Source organism: Triturus cristatus, chromosome 4_2 (genome assembly GCF_964204655.1).
Source record: "Triturus cristatus chromosome 4_2, aTriCri1.1, whole genome shotgun sequence".
Taxonomy (NCBI): Eukaryota; Metazoa; Chordata; class Amphibia; order Caudata; family Salamandridae; genus Triturus; species Triturus cristatus.
In genome coordinates this window covers 639,300,490-639,322,096 of record NC_140586.1, presented here as the reverse complement: position 1 = coordinate 639,322,096, position 21,607 = coordinate 639,300,490, and the positions used below count along the sequence as shown (strand labels likewise).

The following is a 21,607-nucleotide window of genomic DNA, read 5'->3' as shown; positions in this document are numbered from 1 at the left end:
CATACTCTGGTGTCATGTCTGTGAGGCTGGTGCATTTTTGGAAGGTCCGCGGTCTGTGTCTGCGCTGCCTCTGTGGTGGTCCGGGAGGAGTTGCGGGGGGGCCGGTGTGGTGGCTGGCCTGGGGGTGGTGGCGGGGGGTGTTGTGGGCCTGTTGGGGCTCCGAGCTGCATGATGAGTAGCTCCATCGCATTTGTTGTTCTTCAGGTGTGGCTGTGGGCTGTGGTCCGTTTTGTGGTGCCGGCTGCCGGCCGACTTTGCACCAGGTCAGAGCAGGTGTTAATTTCCTGCTGCTAACGCGCCTTATTTCATGTTTTGTGCACTTATCGCCGATCTGGCTGGCCGTTGAGAATGTTGTGGAGTGGTGTTGTCACGGATTTTTGCACGGGTACGCCTACTCTGCATCTCATTAGCAATAGTTGCCGGGGTCATATCTGGCGAGGTTTTTTGTGGCTGCTATCGCTGGTTAACTGGTGATATAGGCTGTTTGCACCAGCTTGTGAATGGGGTGGTAAATTTATCGCGACTTTGGCTACGATAAAGTGACGTTAACTCGGCGATGGCTCCTTGAGAATATGGCCCATAGAGTATTAATGGATGGCTTTTTTTTTAATTGTGTTACAAATGTGTTATTATGATATTAGAGATTTGTTATCTATACTGTCATATCATACTAATTTTAATGAACTGAGCAATTCATTCAAGTAGACCCTGGCTTACCTTCTGAAAAACATCATCAAATTCTGTCCTGTCAGATTTTTTAGATCCTCAGACAGCTAAAAGTACCAAACAGTAGTCTGCATTTTAAATGTGAGTGGCACTTCTCTGTAACAGGTCCACAAAATAGAATGGATTGACACCCAGTGTAAAACTTCAGTCTCTTGAGAGTTAGGAAGAGTTCTCCAATCTATGGATTTTAAAATTCAAGACAGCTTAGTGTCATATTTCTTTGGTCTTTTTTTTAACTGCCTTTGGTGCTTGGAAGGCACCGAGATGCAATTCACTTTGTGGAATGCCCTATAAAAGTATATACAAAACAATAAGATACATAGTTTGTTCTGGTCATTTTAATATGTTGCATTTAATTTTTCCAATGCAATTTTTTGAAATTGCTGTGCTAAAGCCATTTTTTCATGGGCAGAATAGTTTAAGTGAGAGAAATCCTTGACAAAGAGTTCTTTTTAACTATCATATTAACAGAGGACACACAAGAATAAGTTAATTACTCTTTTTAACAAAAACTTGGCAGTGCCATTCACACTTGTCCTAAAAACATTCAGGTTTATAGTGTAACTAAACATTTGTTTCAATCTAACAGCTTGATAACAATTTCACTAATCCCTAAAAAGGATCCATCAACAGCTATTAAACCCACATCTGACAGAACCATGCATGCTCTCAGGGCAGAGATAAAAGCTTTGAAGTCTCTTACGAAAGAAATCAATAAGGACATTTTACATATCAGACTAAAATGGTCTGTAGTGCAAAAATGAGTTGCTGAGATGGGTCTGTAGTGTAAAAATGATTTTCTGAGATGGATCAACGAGTCACTGCCCACGATGTGAGCTTTTATTATATTTAAATTTTAAACTTCCCCAGCACCCCCCCCCCCCGCAATATTGTGAGCTGCGACTTTTAAATCTTTCTGTCAGGGGAACCTATGCGATTGGAATTCCGCATTTATCCCTGATTATTTGTGCGACCCAGCACATGTTACCGGCAGTGTAAGCAAACTTAACTTTGTCGTAGTGAATGTGTGATGCGGGTGAATTTGGGGCAATCAGATTTGTACCTGTTAAAAGTCTGTAAGCTTTAATTAATGTAGTCTCAAAGTTCTAGGTTAGGATAGCTCGGTCCAGTGTCTTGAACTCACCTGCTAGGTACCCCTTTCTTTCTTTTTCACTGGTACCATTTTACCTCTGCTCTGGGCCTTGAGGGTTTTGAAACCTGCTTGGGCTAATGTGTGCAAACGAATAACGTAGAGATACCAGTCCTTTGTCTATAGGCGGTGGGTTGTCGAGACTGGCATGGGGATTGCAGAACAGCAGTCATCTCCATAACTGTATTGCACACGTGTTTGACAGAGAAACACACAACTCTCATCCACTGAGTATGCGTACAAGTGATTCGCACAGGTATATTGAGCCACATGGTATTGGTGCAGCAAGGGCAAAGCGCAGAACTTTAGTCAGTACTTTGTGCTTTAGCCAATATTTAGTTTCCGCTCAAGGACTTGTAGTCTTGCTTTTATCTCCATGAGTAGCAGTTTAAAAATCCCGTCATGCAAAGCCCTCGCTGTTAAACAACTAGGTCTGCCTGCAGGAAGCCACTCCAGTTTTCTGAAAATTGAGGTGCGTTGGCTAGGAGTGACCCCCCTAAGCTGTAAAAAAGGAGGTGCGGCAGCAGCGGTGCAGGGGCTCGAGAACCCCGCCTACTCTTTACACAGCGCGTAGTTTTCAGCGTGACTTGTTAAAAGAAAACAACAGAAACAAGGTGACGTGCTACTTTATTTTTACCCCCTGCGCATGACCCCCGATTGTTGGAGTACAGTTTTACAGTGTTTAATATCATACGGATTCAGTTGCTCCAATAGGGTGTGCTTAACATTGTTCATGCATGAGTTCAGTTAAGCAAAGAGAACAACCGTACTTCCAACAATTGTCTTACGCTATCTGTGCGAGCACCGTACAGTGAATGAATGAATTAATGGTCGTTGTAGGACACTTGTCTTAGCTCTTTCTGATGCATTCGGCTCATGCGCCCTGGTATTTGCTGAAGTGGTGGGCCTGTGCGCCGTTTTGCACTTTTGTGGTTAAGATGATGGCTCTGGCTGCGCTTTCACGCGTGAGTTTTGTTGGAAGGTGGTGTGGAGCTCTGGTATGCTGTGTAAGACACAACCACATCTGTCGTTTGTTCTGTCAATGGTTGCAGAATTGTGGGGGCAGTGACTGGTGGTTGACAGGCCAGTGTGATCGGCTACAAATATCCCGAGTAAGGTTCATTGGCTCCAGACATGCATGTGGTGAAATACGTGCTGCGGGCATGTTTGAAAGGTCAGTGGGTGCAGACAAGCCAAGGGAGTAACTCACTGGATGTATGTAGGGAAAGAGGAGGTGGGGGTGTACTGGCTCCAGACACATGTGGGGATGATTTCTGGGTACAGGCCTGCATGTTTAGGGTCACTGGCTGAAACCAGGCTGCAGCTGATGTGCAGTAACTGGGCTGTTACATATATTGAAAGGCCAGAGGCTGAAAACGCGCAGCACTTCTGGGATAGTGTCCGGGATAGTGTCACACTCTCAAATTTGCTTGAAAATGCACCATTTGCCTGCTCTTTTTTCAAAATGTTCTCAGGGGGTAAACCCCCCTGTAGGTGGTTTAGGCTCGCTCACTACGCTCGCTCGCCACAGTGAAGTACGACAATTGTTTTACGCTTCACCAGTTTTAAATGTCACCAGCCGCCACTGTGTAAGTAGCCACTGTAAGACGGAAGACCAACGATTTGGACATAAGGAACCACTGAAACAATCAAAAAACAATTGATTAACCAGAAAGCAATGCAGTTGGTATCCAGACTCAGCAGTAAAAGAAGTCACGTGTGGACAGTCACCGACTCTAATAAACAACCCCGCCCGCAATCATACTCAACTGCTCTAATGAAATTCTTTTTTACAAGCAAGTTGCTTCATGTGCGTTTTGGCCTGTGTCAAACTACCAATTGCCTTCTAAAATTATCAAGGAAACCTCTGTGTTCTAAATGCAGGCTTTGTCATCTACATTCGGAAAGTTTGACTCACATCGTATCAATTTAACCCAAGCTTTTGACTGAACATAAGGTTTTGCTGTGTAACCTTTTTAATCAGAACGGCATTAGCTGTCAAGCCATATTCTTTTGTCTAAAGGATTGAATGCCCTTGAGTGATTGCGGCTTTCACAAAGTGTATTACAAAAGCAGACAGGCTGCTGTCAGACAAACGTTTAGATGCTGCAGGTTGAAGGAAGCATGAGCAATAGCTTCAGACTAACACTGTTCAATGTTTTTAATGTCTGTTGCATTTGATAGTGTTTTTGCACATCAACTCCTGCCCCTTATACTAGGCATAATGGAAGTGGCATTACAGGACATAATGTGGAACAATAAGGGCCAAGGGAATATGAGGAGAAAATGTTCTGATCTGACGTTGCTTAATATCATCTTTTGCACTTTATGAAGAATTTTACACTAACTGGAAAAAGTGGACAGTCCATTGTCAGACAAAATGCTAATTGCAGGTGTGTGTTTTTTAGCTTGATTTCTTTTTCAATTTTTAGCAAATGTTATCCTGTCACACCTGCACTTTATATTTCGTTTTATGAAAGAGACAGTGTAAAAAGATATGTAACAATGTGGAACAAGAGAATATGGGGCTATACTGCTGTCCAGGATTGAGTTTACCTTTTCTTTGTTTCTCTTTTATGCTACTGTTACACTTTTTTGTCACATTTGCACTATATCTGGTTTTAGGGAACAGGTAATGCAAGATAATATGGGATACAATGTGAAACAAGAGAATACGGGGTGATACTGCTCCCCTGAAAAAGGTTATTGGTTTATATTTCTGTGAATCTTTTTAATCTATTGTTTTGTGATGTGTAAATATATGTTTTTAATTAGATGAAATAAACTTATTGTTGTTGTTGAAGTTGTAAACCCAGAAGGATATCTGAAAAAATATTCTAAGGGCACATGCATCAAGATAAGGAATTGCGATTCCTTAATAACGATTTTTAAGGAATCGCTATTTAGGAGTCGCAATTCCTTATGCATGTAGGAATCGCAGAATAAATAGTGATTCCAACACATTCCCTAATAGCGAATCGCAAACTGCGATTTGCTATTAGGGAATGCATTCCCATTCATTCCTATAGGCCTAGAGGCCCATAGGAATGAATGGGAATGCATTCACAATTTGCGATTACCAAATAGGTAATCGCAAATTGCGAATGCAATTGCAAAGGTGCTAGGGGGTCTAAGACCCACCTGATACACCCCCAAAAAAGGTACGTGTGCACATATGGCACACACACATGCCCTAAGGGCATGTGTATACACCACATGGCACTTTGAAAAATGCAATTTTGTGCATTTTTCTAAGGATTTGCAAATTACCATTAACTTGAAGTTGATGGTACTTTGCGAATCCTTAATGCAAAGTCGCATTTTTAAAATGCTGCATGCATTGCATTTAGGGAATCGCAAATTGCGATTCCCTAAATGCATTCGCAAAATAGGTGATCACAAAAATCGCAATTATCTATTTTGCAAATGCATTTAGGTTTGATGCATCGGAAATTGCTTTTTACCGGTCGCAAATGGGCCGATTCTGCAAATCAGCCCGTTTGCAACTGGTAAAACGCTTGATGCATGTGCCCCTTAGTGTCTAGTCTAAATATACCGTGAACACTCCAGAGAGAACATCATTTGTGTCCACAAATATTTTCATTTTGTAAATACTCAAAAGATTTTTGAATTATTATCCATATCTTGAATAAACTTGCTTCATAAAAGTGATTACAGCTGCTAAAAAGCAAAAAATAAATCACATTGTTGCTTCTAAACTTTTCTTCATTTAGTAGGTATCCAAGGTCATTAAAACCAGATGAAAGGGGTTTTGACACTGGGATCATCTTTAAAACTAACGATCGCTCACTATGGTCTTGTACATCCTAGTTTATTGAAGGGTACATATAAGGCTAAGACTACTACTTACAAAGAGCCCTTTGAACTTAACTAGTTTGTTTATAATTGCAGATGAGAATGAATGGATACTTTAACATCTAGTTAAGGTTTAATTAAACATTAAAATACAAAGTTTCTTCATATTGCTGTGCTCTTTGTCTATTTATACAGTTTAAATATTTTAACTATTTTTTTGATTTTTTTTAAGATTAACTTTATGTATTCAATTTACTTTTGCAGATAGGCTGTTTGTGTACTTCACTTAATGTAATTCTGGATATTTTGTGTTGCTCTTTTTACAATGAACAGTTGGTGATGAGGTGTGCTATTCTTCACTGTGGTTTAGCATTTATGTGCCTTGTTTTATGGCTTTCAAAAACAATAAGAGATACTGATAGCTTTAACCCATAGAGCATTAATGAAAAAGATGATAGCTTAATTAACAAAAGGTCCCCACTATGTTTGTCTTTGTGGGGTAGACTATACACAATAAAGATCATGTGGTTACCTATTAATTTATGTCCCTTACCTATGTTTCAAATTCATTTACTTAGAGCCCTTTTTAAAGAAATAGAAATGTTTATGTACATTTCTTTGAGATAATGAAAAGACTAGAATTTCATTTCTTTAGCCAGGTTATAACATGGCAGATGGAAAGGTGAAGTTAGATTTCCTGATTTTAATTATTATCACTGCCTTTTGTCTGAGGCAAGTATATTTTTGATTAGTGAAACAGAAATTTTCAACCATCTGTCTGTAGTCAACTGTAGTAAAAAAAAGCTTTGATATCCTCCACCTTTAAATGTTGTGCAGCCCAACGTTTCTTTGGTTACCCATTTTTAAGGATAATTGGTATTTACTGGCACAGTTTTATAAAAGCGCCTTAAGTTCTTTTAAGATAAGCAAAAAATCTTAGATAAAAATAATTGGCATAAATGTAAAAGTTAATTTAAATGCAGAGTTACATTTTTAAATAAATGGAGACAAAAAATCCTGTGAAAGAGGCAGTATGATTTAACTTGATCCTGTGCTATCTTATAGGAAGATTTTAATGTACCATTTCAAGGCTGAAGCTTAAATTTATCTTTATTGCTTAAGTATTCACTTAACCTTCCAGATGTTACTTTAGGTAATGATAAAAATGACTCTGATAATTGTTGATAATTATGATGAAATCCATAAAACTTCTTGAATTTATAATGATTGAGAGTCAAAAGAGGAACACTGGTGAATAGCTAGGTTGTTACTTGGTGTATTCAAACTTGGAATTGTATTTGGTCAAAGATTCAACAAAGCGAACAGTAAACCTTAATTTAATTATGTTCTTTAATTATAATGAAAGGCTTTTGACTCTGACAACCCCATTCCAAGAGGAGCGTGAATATCAATGCTCTATTTCAGTTCCTTACATTACCAATAGTTTAGGAATCAGTCATTTTGGGACGCGGAAATGCAGTGATAATATGACTTGACTCTGAGGAGGTCCTTCTAAGTGAAGAATGACTGTGGTAATTTGAGCTATCGCTCTCAATTCTTGTGGTAATTACCAATTTTTAACTGTTTCCAGCTTTTATCTGGAGAAATTTCCAAACAGTTATCTAGTATTCCTGCATTCTATGTAATTTCTGATTTGGTTCATAACTCCCTGGCAAGATAGGTTATGGTACTTCTTAACATCACTTTAGCTTATGTTTTTTACCTCTATTATGTACATAGGATGCAAAACATCGAAATTCTCAAGCCACCTTCAGTTTTATTTTTTTATAGTATTGTTAGTCTTTTTCCGTAATGATATGTTGGTTTTATTTATTTTGATAAATAATGTTTTATACAGGTGTTTATGAGTAATTGGATGTATTTATATATACCTCTGTGTATTTATGCGCACTAGAACATCATACTCCAGGTAGACACCCTCACACCGGTCACCTCATACCTCAGCAGAAGAGCCCAGAGAATCCATCTCCTGCTTTTCACCTCGGAACCCAAGATAATCATCCCAGGGATTGTTCCTCAGCCCCACTCTCTTATAAACTACATAACCACCCTGGCCAACATGATCAGATCATACGGACTCAACATCATCTCCTACACCAACAACACACAGCTTATTCTCGCTATCAGAAGACCCATCAACCACCAGAACCAACTTCCACAGATGTATGATGAAATTCGCAGATTGAATGAAGGATAACGGCCTCAACTCAACTCGTACAAGACAGAAGTCCTCATCTTTGAAAACAACACCTCGCAATGAAATAAAGCCTGGTGGCCGGCTGATCTCACCCCACACCCACAGAACACACACATAATATCACCATCATCCAGAAAAGCAAGCTAGCCATGAAGAAACAGGTAAAAGTGGTCTACCACCCCCCCGATTTCACACCCTGCTCATACTTCATAAAATCTTCAAGTGGCTCCCAGTCAACACCAGAAGGACTGTCACGCAGGCCCTCGTTACCAGCAGGTTGGACTACGGAAACACACTTTAAGTAAGAATCAAGAACGCCTCCTGAAGAGACAACAGACAATACAAAACTCAGTGCCAAGAATCATCCTCGACCTCCCCAGATGGACACACCACACCGCACCACAAAAAACTACACTGGCTCCTAATCCAGAAGAGGTGCCAGTTCGAGATGTTGACCCATCCATACTGCACAACGAAGGGCCACCATACATCAACAAATGCATCATTTACGGTCTACCACCCTCTTTCTCGCAGACACTCCCTGGATCCACAGAAGCAACAGCAGGGGACGCTCTTTCTCTCACATAGCAGCCAAAGCTTGGAACAACCTTCCCTTGCACCTCAGGACCACCTCATCGTTCCAGGAATTAAAGAAAGGGCTCAAGACTTGGCTGTTTGAATGAAGAGATCATCACCTAGCAGCTAGCAACCCCAGCGCCTTGAGACCCTCACGGTTGATTAGTCGCACTTTATAAATGATTGATTGCTCTTCCATATTGCTCCACCACGCACTCTCCGTCATTTCCTTTCCCTTATACATTTTTTAATGCTCTGTTCTTAAGAATTAGGTTACCATGACCTCCTTATATTTTGTGCTGACATTATGACACATGATACAGCTATTCATACTGATTTACCATGTTACAATCTAAATATCGTATATATATACATATATATATATTGTATTTTAATCCTCATGTTTATTAGTAACAATTTGTTTTCATTATTATGTTTAATAAGGCTTTCTAAATATATATATTTTTTTACTGGGGTGAGGCTGAAGGATATACTGTATAAATGGCCCTGGTGAAGAGAAAAAGTCCTGAGGCAAAGGGTCTCTGCCCAAGACCAGTCCTTTCGATGGCTTACACACAATAGGGAGGACACCAAGTGCTAGGGACAACTGCCCTCAACTAGGTCCCTCTTTCCAGGAGCCCACACAGAACAAAACTGTGACCCACAGGAGTGTGTGCTGAATATGTTTTGATCTTCTGAGTAGGGCAATGCACATCTCTGCCCTCCCATCCCCGTACCTCCACTCACCTGCTCCCATCTCCTCTCCACTCGTTCCCTCCATCTCCTCTCCTCGTGTATTTTTGGTAGCCTGTCTGATTAGGGAGTCAAGCTTTTCTCACTTGTGCAAATGGATATAAAAGACAGGAAAATATTCAAACGGTAAATTGTTTATTTTTACAGCCTGTTCAAACAAAGATCAGGACATACAAAAATAAAGAACAGGTTTTCACAAGAAGCACAATCCACATTTAAAACATATACTTGTTTTTTTGCAATAAAACCTTCAGATTTTTAAAGGATTTTGTAGAAACTAATTTTAATGTGGCATGGCAGACCGAGATGCTATTAAATAAGTGAGACTTTGTGATAGGCATGCTCTGACACTTGAATGAAGGCGCGGCCCATCCAATGATTGGACATTGTCTAGCAGAGTGAGCTTAAGTCTTTTTTATTGCAGCCACTTATGCAGCAGGCGGTGGTCAGCAGCTGGTTGAGGTCCCGCTTTTCGTGGACTGAGTTCGCTTGGCTCTGCCACAGTTCACCCACAGACTGAGGCTGTGCGTCCTTGGATTCCCCCCTCTGGATTTCCACCCTCTGCAAGGCAATCTCAAGGGATTCTGTTGAATCCTGGTTTCCAGCTGAGACGTAGAAGGGGCTTCTTTCTGAAAGAAAATATATAAATGGCATGTAATTACATGTATTTGTCTTTTCCCACCCCTATTTTGATTTTACACTTGTCTCCATTATTTTCCCATAACATTCTCCATTTCCTAAAAGTATTCTTTTAGTTGGCAGAAACAGAAAACAAGTGACATTCCTCTATTCAATATTCTCTTTCGTTGCAGTCATTAGGTCAGAATCCTAAAAGGTTTAGTGCATCCCATGGGTGCAAAATACACACTTGAATAAAAAATAAAAACATTTTGTGCATTGCTATTTCACAAAGGGAATTTTTGCAAATCTCGTTGTGCGAGATTGAAACTTATGCTGTGCAATTGTAGGTAGACGGTTGAAGTGCAATATTTGCGTGAGGGGTGTGTCAGAGGTGTGGCGGGTTTATCCCTCATTTACAAAGGCATGCATCTTCCTTTACCTAAACCCGTTTCGACCAAAACTCCCCTGACCACATTTGAAGATCATGTGCACCATGGCGCACAGTACATATGGGGAAAAATAGCCCTCTATATCCAAGTACACCAGTCATGCCCCATTTGAGCAGTTGTTTACATGATATAACTCAGCATCTTTATTAGGGGGGAAATAAATAGGGGGAGGGGGCCATTTATACCCTGGTGGGCGGTGCGCCGGTTCAGGAGGGGGCAAAGGCCATGTCATCCACCTCTGTAGTTGTGGAATGTCTGCCCTATTTAGAGATCCCATCTGCTCAGCGGGATCAGCTGATCTACGAAAATGCTATTTTGCATTCCCTAAATAGCGACTTCATAGAAAACGCAATTGAGGAAATGCAAAATGATATGTTAGAACAGAGTAGAAATCGCTATGAGGAAACCAGTAATTAGGAAATCCCATGCCATTAACTCCATGGACCGGTTTGACATTTCCAAAATAGCGATTTCCTTTTAGGAAATTGCTATTTTGGAAATGCTAAACTGACGATGGCTATAGGCATAAGGTTGCCCATAATGCACCGCAAAAATTATAGTGTGTATTTAGAGCACATTTATGCCCCCGGGGCATGTGTGCACTATTGCACTTTTAAAAACATCTTGGGGTGCTTTTTTAAATTGCACATGGTTAACATCCACTTTGAGGTGAAGGTAAATGCATTTCCTAAAAGCTCATTTTGCATTTAGGAACTGCTTTGTACATGTGCTAAGAAGTCGCAAATAGGAAATACCTATTTATGATTTCCTATATAGGGAATCGCAAAATGCGATGTCAACTGGGTAGAAATCGCATTTTGTGATTCCCTGAAGGCCTTTGCACATAGGAAAAGGCTGTTTAACATTTCCAAATGGGTTGTAATTGCGATTCGGCCCGTCAAGAAATGCAAAAGGCCTTTGTACATCTGGCCCAAAGTGTTGTGAAGAGATTTTGGGCCAGATGTACTAATAAGGTTCCTGTTTAAAATTTCCTAAATAGTGACTCCCTAGGAATCTCTGTTTAAGAAACGCAAAAGGATATGTACTAAATTTGTGATTCCCTAATAGTGATTCCCACAGATTAGGAATCGCTATTAGGGAATCGCAAATAGGAAATGCCATTGCATACCTGCCCGTGGGCGATATAGGAAATGGTTTGCATTTCCCAAACTGCGATTTCCTAATAGGAAATTACAATTTAAGAAATGCAAATCCAAGAGTATTGCTGGGTTTAAGGGCCCCCTAAGGCAATCCGAATTTCCTAGTGCACATGTAAGGGAACATTTGCCATAGGGGCATATGTGTGCTTCATGTCACAATAAAAACATTATTTCTTAATGCATTTTTTGTTTTGTACATGGTTACCAACGACTCAGCAATTGCATTTCCTAAATGTTCAATTTGCATTTAGGAAATGCTTTGTACATGTGCTTTAGCAATCGCAAATAGGTAATCCCTTTTTGCAATTCCCAAATCTCAGTCGCAATTTGTGATTTCTATTGTGTATCAACTTCAAATTACGACCAGTTTTGACCCTTTGTACATCTGAAAAGGCCATTTAGCATTTCTTAATGGGCTGAAATAGCAATTCGGCCCATTAAAAAATGCTAAATGGCTTTGTACATCTGGGCCTATGCGCCGCTTTGGATTCCCTGACTGCACTACAGTTTGCTTTGCGGGGGTCCCTATTTAGAGCACCCAACAAAATGTTAGCCTTTACATGCAGGGAGTTTACTCCCTACTTTTGAGCCAAATCCACGTTCTGCCTGGGTCTGCCATGAGATGCATGGAGAATAAGGGCCGAGAAAATCGGTTCCGGGCACCCCACTCTCAATATGTTCACGAGAGTTGCTGAGAGTAAGGGTGGTACTATAGAAGCTTCAGGCTGTGGTGTGGATTTGCACCACGAGACTCACTTGGCTGCATAGGTGTGTGCCTGGCCCTGCAGTGCAATTAGAAATGCAAATTTTGTTCCAACCCACAAAGTAGTTACCTTTTGGGTTTTAGCAGCCGTTAAGGAATGCACTTCCCACACTTATATGAGCAATTGAGCACCCAAATAGATCGGATAGAAGTAATGCGGAAAGTGGGACAGGGAGGCGTACAGGCTTTTGATATCCTACATGTGCATGAAAGTTAAAAGTGTTTTAAATAAAAAGTAATACGTTTAACAAAAACATGGAATTGTCACACGACGCTGAGTCAAACCTTGCGCAATGCATGAACTGAGTACATCAAACATCCACACCTAGGATTGGGAAAATGGGCCTTACTCTCTGTTGCACATGAAGATCACACAAAAGCATTCATATAGTTCGACCTACCTATTTATGTATGAGCCGCAGGGATTGGAAGTTGATGGCCTAATATTTGTAAAGAAAGTAATAGAGCCTGATATTGTCAAAGTGTCAGGGGCCTTCTGTTTTGAGGGACTAGGATTTGTAATTCACCGTTTGCAGGTGGACAGAGAGGCAGCAGTACAGACTGGCAGGGGAGGGTGCCCGGCGGCCCTGATGGCTCACCAGCAAAGTATAGGGTTGCAAAATACACTGAATCAAGTATGCACACCCATCCTCCTCCAATCAGCCGACTTTAGGAGGCCAGAACACACTCCAGAAAAAAAGCCTTACATTTTATTGCACTAAACAGCATGTTGGTGGGGGACCTATGATTCACACCTTTCTGTGTCGTTACACAATATTTCATTGTGCTCGTAAATTAACGCACATACATATCCACATTGTCCACTGCTTTTCTATTGGGGCTGAATCGTGTATCTCTCCTCTAATGTGGGGTGCAATGCCATTCTTTACATCCGAGTCCAACAGAGGGGGCCAGTGAGAGGAGGCCAGCAGTGAGGTCAGCACACTCCTTCATGCTGGTGTAACATTAGGGACCTCCTTTCACCAGAAAGGAAAATACTCTTAAGTATATATTATCAACCACATATGCTTAAATGAATAGGTTCTGCCTTTAACTTGGGTGTCATTCTGAGACTCAAGAGCTATAGGTTTTAAGAAGCAGTTCACATGATTTTTCAAAGCATATGTACTATCTCTATCAGCACTCACGAGGGTCCTTTCATTCTCACATTTGGCCCTTTCCAAGTAGATTCTCAGTTGCATATTATGACTATGAATCTCCTGGGTGTGAGAGATCTCATGGGCTCAGATACCAGGACTACCAGTCAAGTTACTGTAATGTTGCTTGGTATAGACATAAGACATATGCCTTAGGTTACAGCGATCTAAACAGTGTGTGTCTCATACAACAACATCATTAAGACTTGTCTCAGTGGAGATAATGTAATGTAACATGTCCATGTGAGCAGTGAAAGAACAGAGATAGGAGAGATGTTCACAAACAGCTCGAGCTGCTGACTATTCAACTGGGGAACCAGGTTTGAGTCCCAGCCTCAGCTCCGCATCCTGTGGTTCTGGGTAAGTCACTAAATCTCCCTGTGCCTAAAAGATGTAGAAGATAGTCTGGTTCTCATGAAAAGCATGTTAATGCCCTTGAGCCACGTTCGTGTACTGTAAAAATGGTGTCCAGTGGCAGCCTGCCAGTCTCTGCCCCCTAGCCCCATGAGAGTCCTGGGTACTAGCATCTGGACAGACAGGCAGCAGGAGATGTGGCGGTACAACCAAAGACAAGAGGACTGCTAGAGACAGGCAGCAATGGCGCCACGCACACTTATTGTCCGGCCCACCTTCATGCCTTCTCTCATTGGCTGAACCTTGTACGTTCTTTAAATGAAATAAGAAATTAGAGAGCTGTTGGCTCACTGAGCTCCTGTCCAAGCTCAGGGCAAGCCATTTTCACACCAACAAACCTGCTAGTCTTTGTCAGGGTTCCCATCCCTCTATTCTGCCTTGCACAACCACACACAGAGCATCAGAGTGTGCTGACAGGTCTCCACCCCAAATGCCCCTCTGTAGCAGCCACCACTGATTGCATCCACTCTATCATACGGAGGACATCAAGTGGCTTCACAGCAATGATTCACATAGAACATCATGAGGTGAACTTAATTTCCTGCAGGTTGCTTTTTCTTTCTATTCACAGTAGAATCCCACTGGATTTTCTTAGTGACTTTCCACTTTATGTTGACTCTTTGAAGACCTGAGGAATGACAACCCCCATAACATCAACTGTTTGGTGTTCACCAGCTGCCTCCCATTTGATACTTCCTGTGAGTAAACCTATCAACACTTCCAATGTGTGACATTTCACATCTATTCATTTAGTTGCAGTTGCTAAACTCAGTGTAAGTCTCCTCTGTAAACCACAAATCATTCTCTTCCAATTCTACTATGAACACTTTAACCAGATGCAAATCAATCATGCACAACTTAACAGGTGATATGTGGCAGTAGCATCTGTGGCATTGCCTCTAACAAGAGTTTGATAGTTAATTCCTGTTCTAGTGACAAAGCTTCTGAATCTGGAACCTGGATACCTGTGGTGATGTAATTCTAAGCGCATCATTTGATGCCCTGAGACTTCATATTGTGAATGTAAATCCCACACATATAGAAAACCAGATCCGGCAGTCAAGCCTTCTCCAACATTGGTCCTAAAGCGTTGAATGACCTGCAGCTATACATAAGAGCGTCCTCCTCACTTCTTGAATTCTGCAAGCAGCTGAAGACCTGGTTTTTTGAGTAGTGCCTTTAGGCCCTAGGTGTACCTAGACTCACGCCTGCTCAACGCCAGTATACCCTCTGGGGCGACAGCGCTGTACAAATCTGCATAACATAACATTATAAACATATATAGTGCGGATATCTAAAAAAACACCTGTGTAGTCTGCTGTGTTTTCATTGAGCAACCTGGTTGCAAGCGACACCACACACCGTACCGTTCTGGAAACAGCACCTCATGTTAGCGCAGCAGTTGCTATTTGGAGATAACTTCATGCTAATTCAAATATCTAAAATTACATAAATATGATCTCAACAATGAAAACAAAGGCTGCAAAAATGGAATCAAATATGATGTTCCACCAGTAGGCTCGCTGGAGAATTGCCTGGTCAGTGAGTCAAGGGTCACTGAACAAAGTACCAGTATTACTTATAAATGTAATTTATTTTTGTATTTATTTGGGTTTATTGAAAAGCACCGCAAACCACCACCCTGTAGTTTCAGATTGCTTTTAGTTGAATAGATGAGAGAGGAAAGATTGAATCCAAGCAGTCAAGCAGCAGGAGTATGTAATAAACTGCTGGTGCCCATCAACCACAAGGGCGGATACAAGGTGGTAAATGTTAGAAAGAGTCACTAGTATCAGAAAGACCCAGGTGTTGAGTAGAGACTTATTCTAGGCGTCTCACAGACAGCCTGGGCAAAATGAACACCAAAACACCACATTATGTCCCCGACATGCTATTATTCTGATCAACAAACCACTCTGTCCACATGTCTTTATTGATCAGGTAGGTCAGAGTTCTCTGATCTCTGTGTTTCAATAAAGAGCAATGAGCCAATGAGGATGTTCCCCATAGTTCTATTTACTGCAGGCCCTTGGACAAACCTTCAACCAACAGCATTCTTATGTTGATTTCTCATGAAGGGTTTATACACAGTTCAGTATTGCCGCTATTGGCATCCATGGGGACATTCTCGGGGAACGCGGGGCTGAAAGAACCAAAACAAACACGAGTCCAAGCATTAAAATAATAGTGTCCTACCTGGAAGACCGTGCGGAGGTCCAGCCAGATGCCGTCTCCACCGGGACCCTCCACAGGTGTAGATAACTGCTCGGATGAACTCTCTGCCGCACAGCTTCACCGAGGGGCCCTCGCCTTTCACCTCAGAGTTGGCTACGAGCAGAGAGACCAGAAAGAGACACAGAAGTGAGGCCTTCATCTTGCGTATGGAAGTTGCAACGTGTCGTTTGCAAAATTAGCTTGAGTCGGTGCGGAAGGACGCAAGCAAGATAACGATCTACCCTGGTGAGGAGCTGCGCCCGTTTTATACTGAGTTTCCCATCCGCCCATGGGCTGATGACAGATGTCCTGATGATCCTACCTCTTGCGTGGTAGGCGGTGCGTTGTGCACTTCTGGTAACCAATTACACGGTTTAGCATTTCCGTCTGCACATCAGTCCAGTAAAACACCCATTAGAACACTATTTAGGAGAATTATGCTCCCACAAATGATGCGAACATGGCATTACGAGCACAGTGCAAACACTCGACGGTGGCCATTTTCCTTTCCGCTTTATGTTGTGCCGTCTTGCAGATACGCATCTTCTTTTATGCATGTCATTTTATTTCAGAAAGATTACTCAGGACCACGAGTCTGTAACTTGTCACTCACTGTTCAGTTAAATGTAATAAACAACATTATCTCAGACGCAACATGTGACTGCATGAAGAGGGAAAATAAAGAGACATCTCATATTCCTTTCTGAGTGCGCTGCTAATCTTAACATCTTTTACACATTGTGGAGTTCACTCTACCAGTAAACTGGGCAGCTGTCAAAAAGGCGGTGTCGAGTTTGTTTCCTAGGTTATTGACACCTAGCGGCTTATTTACAAGCCCCTTGCACCACCGGTATCTCACCTTTTCCCATATTAGGAGTGACGCACCGGCGGCGCAAGGGGCTTGTAAATAAGTCCCCTAGTGCGCATTCGTGGTATGCTTTGAAGTTGTTGTAAAGCCAACTCTTTGGCGTGAAGGGCTGAATCAAATGGAGCAGATTACTTGACTTCAAGCTATCGGTAACTCTTTATCATAGTGTTGCATTGTCCTGTGCCACACGAGGTAACGCAACACCAAAAGTCAAATTTACCAAACAGTGCAAGGCCACCTTGTGTGGCTCGGCAGTGCTTGGTGAACCTAGAGGAACACAACTCAGCACAATTCGCTGCCATGAGTTACTCTGCGCCAGGGAGGCATTCCATGGGTGGTGCACGGGTGCTCCCATGCATCCACCCATGGATTCTGGAGCATTCCCAGATTTAGCATGAGTGGTAGACCTGTGAATATGTCAAAATGCGATGCCATCCCAGGAGAGGCGTAACGAGGAGAAATATGTTTATTTCTCCTTGTTTTTCCCTCTTTCTACGTCTGCTGCATTCAGCAGCAGATGTAGAAAGAGGAAAAAGCCTCATAGGATTATGTTTGTGCAGGAAGGCGTCCCTTCCTGGATAAAATCAATCCTGCCTACAACGAAGTGCAATGGTGCCTGCATTGGAGCATGGCAGCACATTGTGCGGCAGCACAAGGAGAGGACAGGTATGCACTATATAATATTAAATATGGCGCATTACTGCCCACTCCCTTTCATGCAGTGCAGCAAGGTGTCTTGCTGGGTGGCGCTGCTTGAATCTGGGCTCTAGTGCATTATATTTTAGTAAATAGTCAGCTAGGTGTGGACGGGCATTTTCGGTGGTTAGGCTTTTAATTGTGGTTAGCAACAGATTCTATGAGAATGGAAATCAGTTAAAAGTTCCTTTCTGGAGGACTGGTTTTTAGAGACATCTTTAGTTTAGAGAAATTAGAGAACTTACTATAAATTGATTGAACAATTATGAGAAAGCTGGTGTTCTTATAATGAGCTCCATGACTTGCATCCAGTGTCGTTGTCATAGATTTAACCGACTGTTGATTGCCTATTACTTTACATGCGTAGCAATGTAGAGACTTGTTTTTAAATTCTTCAGTTTGTTTACAAGACCTAAAATCCTTTCTTCTCCTCAACAGAGACCAGAAGACGGATACCAGAAGAAACCAACATCTGGAAATACAGATAAGTTGCTTGGTGACTCTGCCTGGTGACATACCCCCCACCCTGAGCCATTCTTTCATTGTACTTAAACACCTTCAACCCTGCACTTCCTTGAGGAGATCTAGCACTCGATTGGCCTATGCACTATTAGGATCAAGAAAACACTGAGTGGTCCCATTGCATGCCCGTTGTCCTGTAGTCTCACACGTTCTTTATTATAATGCTGCCCCCTTCATGATGAAACTTAACCCCCAAAACTTCGAAAAACCACTGCAATTGTCCAGTCATAGTTTACTGATCCAACAGGAACTTGTATCCCCACCCTGCACAGGTTTCAAGTTTATTTTTATTTGCATAGTTACTGAAAACCATTGCATTACAGTAAAACAACCAATAAAACCATAAATACACACATAACATACAGTATTACGCATGCATACTGATAGTAGCACCTTACAGACGTGAAGCAGCTAAAAAATACATCCTCAGAAAACATTTTGGAGTTGCCTAGATGTGATGTAAAAAGAGCAGCATTGTCAGTTAAGGGCCAGACTCTTCGCATTGGGCCTAGTTCAAAGTCTATTATAAGGTGCTCACTATGCAACAAGTGCTTCAAGTGTTTTTAAACTGCTAAATCTCAGGTTTCCTTCCCAGCATGATTCGCTCAGCCAAGTGTGGTCAATCAGGACTGGGTATGATGTCTGGGGCTGCCACCCACTAAAGTGCAAGCTGTCCAGTAAGTAAATTAAGTAAAGTAAATTTGTTGCATGATTAATAAAAACCAGGGCAATAAAAACAAGCAAATTAAAAACCATAAGACTGCATAAGTTTGAAATTTACATGTTTAAAATACCAGTTGGGGCATCTTCTTCTTTGTTAGGTGATGGATGCTAAGTTCACAAACATATGTGTGCTACTATTGTGCTGTGGGTCAGTGCTTGAGTAGGTGCAGTTTCCAATGTCCCCGCAATAGCTGACCTTCTGTGTCTTCAGTTTGCGACCGGGCACCTTCTCCGATTGGAGGCTGGTGGAATTTTCTGTTCAACTAGCATAAGAAATCTTACAAGTCTGCAGTTCAGCTGTGGGCCATCTGGATCAATGCAGGCCAGCACTGCTTGCCTTCATGAGTGAATTCCCCTCTGGTTAAAGGGAGCCTTTAGCAGCTGTATCAGTTCCTTAAACAGCTCCATGCCGGTACAAAGTAGGTGCAAAATATCTTCTGTTCCTTTGTCACACAAGCAGCAAGAAGATTGAGTCGGCACCCTCAGCCCGGGTGGGAGGTTCAGGGCACACAGGAGTAGAACCAGACGGTGCCTCAAGAATATTGTTTTTATTGATTTGGGATACCCCTGGTTAAAGTATTTTTGAGGTGCAAGCGATTTGTAATTGTTTAAAGTCATCCAAACGTGAGCTCTAGCTGATTAGGAGGCTTTTTCCTCTACCGGTGAGAGCTGTTTTAATTATTTCCATTCCAGTTTCTTGAAGGTTGAGTGGTGAATCTGTATGTTCCAGAGATCGGAGAGCCCGGTGGCTGCCTGGGATTCCTGAAGATAGCTTCTTGCGGGAGAAGTGTCTCTCTGCTGGAGTTATTTCCATAGTAGGTGGTTTAAAGTATTTGGAGTGGCGATCCTGATCTTAAACCAGAGGATGATGTAAGTGCAGTGCCTGGCCAAGGTTTGTTTTAATAGGCCGAACTCCAGCCTTATCTCGGCTGGTTAGGTGGAATTTGGGAGGATGAACATGATTCTGTATGCCTTCACTCAGATGCTGTCCAATAATTTGGCGTCTCTGCCACGCATTGATTCAGTGCCGTAGGTTATTGTTTGAAGAATTTTGCCTTGGGCTACCTTCAGAAGAGGGCTTAAATCAATCAATCAGGGGAATTATAATCGCACTACTCACCCGTGAGGGTCTCAAGGCGCTGAGGGGGAAGAGGGAAGAGGGTCAGCAGTTCCGTATCAGTCGAAGAGCCAGGTCTTCAGAGCCTTCCTGAAGATGTTCAGGGTGGAGGCACATCTGATGACGGTGCTCGTTCCAGGTTTTGGCTGCGATGTAGGAGAAGGATATTCCCCCTGCTCTGGCTCTGCAGATGCGCAGGGTTTCGGCGAGGAGGAGGTTGGTGAATCGGAGGTTGCGTTTGGGCACGTGGAGGGTGAATCTGTCATTGAAGTATTGGGGTCTGGTGTTCTGTAGGCATTTGTAGGCATAGGTGAGTATCTTGAAGGTGACTCTTTTATCGACGGGGAGACAGTGGAGCCAGTGTAGGTGTTGGCTGATGTGTTCATGTCGAGGGACCACGAGGACGAGGCTGGCGGCGGTGTTCTGTATTGTCTAGAGCTTGCGGAGTAGGGACTTGTTGATGCCGGCGTAGAGGGCGTTTCCGTAGTCTAGCCTGATGGTGATGAGTGCATGGGTGACTGTCTTCTTTTTCTCGGGGGGGATCCATTTGAAGGTCTTACGGAGGATGCGGACGGTATTGAACCAGCTGGATGTCACGGCGTTAACCTGTTGATTCATGGAGAGGGAGGAGTTGAGTACGATGCCGCGGTTCTTGGCGTGGTCTGTGGGGGTCAGGGGGCTGCCGAGGGTGGTGGGCCACCAGGTGTTGTTCCACGCTGAAGGGGTGGTTCCAAGGACGAAGACTTCTGTCTTCTCTGAGTTGAGTTTTAAGCAGCTGTTGTTCATCCAGGCAGCAACGTCCTGCATTCCTTCCTGGAAATTGAGTCTGGTGGTGGTGGGATCCTTGGTGAGGTAGAGGATGAGCTGGGTGTCGTCGGCGTAGGAGACTATGCTGAGGCTGTGCCATTGCATGATGGCGGCGAGGGGAGCCATGTAGACGTTGAAGAGGGTTGGGCTGAGTGATGATCCCTGTGGGACTCCGCAGTTGATTTCAGTGGGTTGGGAGAGGAAGGGTGGCAGTCTGATCCTCTGGCTTCTGCTGGTAAGGAACGATCTGATCCAGTCGAGGGCGTGCCTTGTATTCCGGCGTTGTGTAGTCTGTCTGTGAATGTGCGGTGGGAGACGGTGTCGAAGGCTGCTGACAGGTCAAGTAGAATTGGGGCTGCAGTGTGGTCTCGGTGGAGGAGGGCGCGGATGTCGTCAGTAGCGGCAAGTAGGGCGGTCTCGGTGCTTTGGTTGCTTTGGAATCCTGATTGGAAAGGGTCGAGGCTGGCATTGTCTTCGATGAACCTTGACAGTTCTGCCTTGTTGGTCTTCTCGGCGACTTCAGCTGCAAAGGGCAGGAGCGAGATGGGCCGGTAGTTCTTGAGGTCCGTCGGGTCTGCTGAGGGCTTTTGGAGCAGGGGCCTGACTTCTGCGTGTTTCTAGTAGTCAGGGAAGGAGCCGGTCTTTAGAGTGGTGTTCATGGCGTGCTGTAATACGGGTGCAATGGTGGTGGTGGCTCTGTGGTATATGTGGGGTGAGCAGGGGTCTGTGGGGGCCCAGAGTGGATGCCTTTCAAGGTCGCGGCGGTCTCCTCGGTGGTGATTGGTGTCCAGGTGGAGATGGTGGTCTGGCTGGTGTTGTCGCCAGGCGAGCTGACTGCGGGGTCGGGTGTGTGGTCG

General features: G+C 43.0%; 1 protein-coding gene across 1 annotated transcript; it reads right to left on the bottom strand.

Moving 5' to 3' along the window:
• Positions 1 to 9,357: 9,357 nt before the first annotated feature.
• On the bottom strand, positions 9,358 to 16,292 carry INSL5 (insulin like 5). The gene is made up of 2 exons (XM_085600144.1): positions 16,000 to 16,292; positions 9,358 to 9,868 (listed from the first exon to the last, which is right to left on the bottom strand). Exons 1-2 carry the CDS (start codon positions 16,175 to 16,177, stop codon positions 9,630 to 9,632), a joined length of 417 nt encoding a protein of 138 aa, XP_085456270.1. The 5' UTR covers positions 16,178 to 16,292; the 3' UTR covers positions 9,358 to 9,629.
• Positions 16,293 to 21,607: the final 5,315 nt, after the last annotated feature.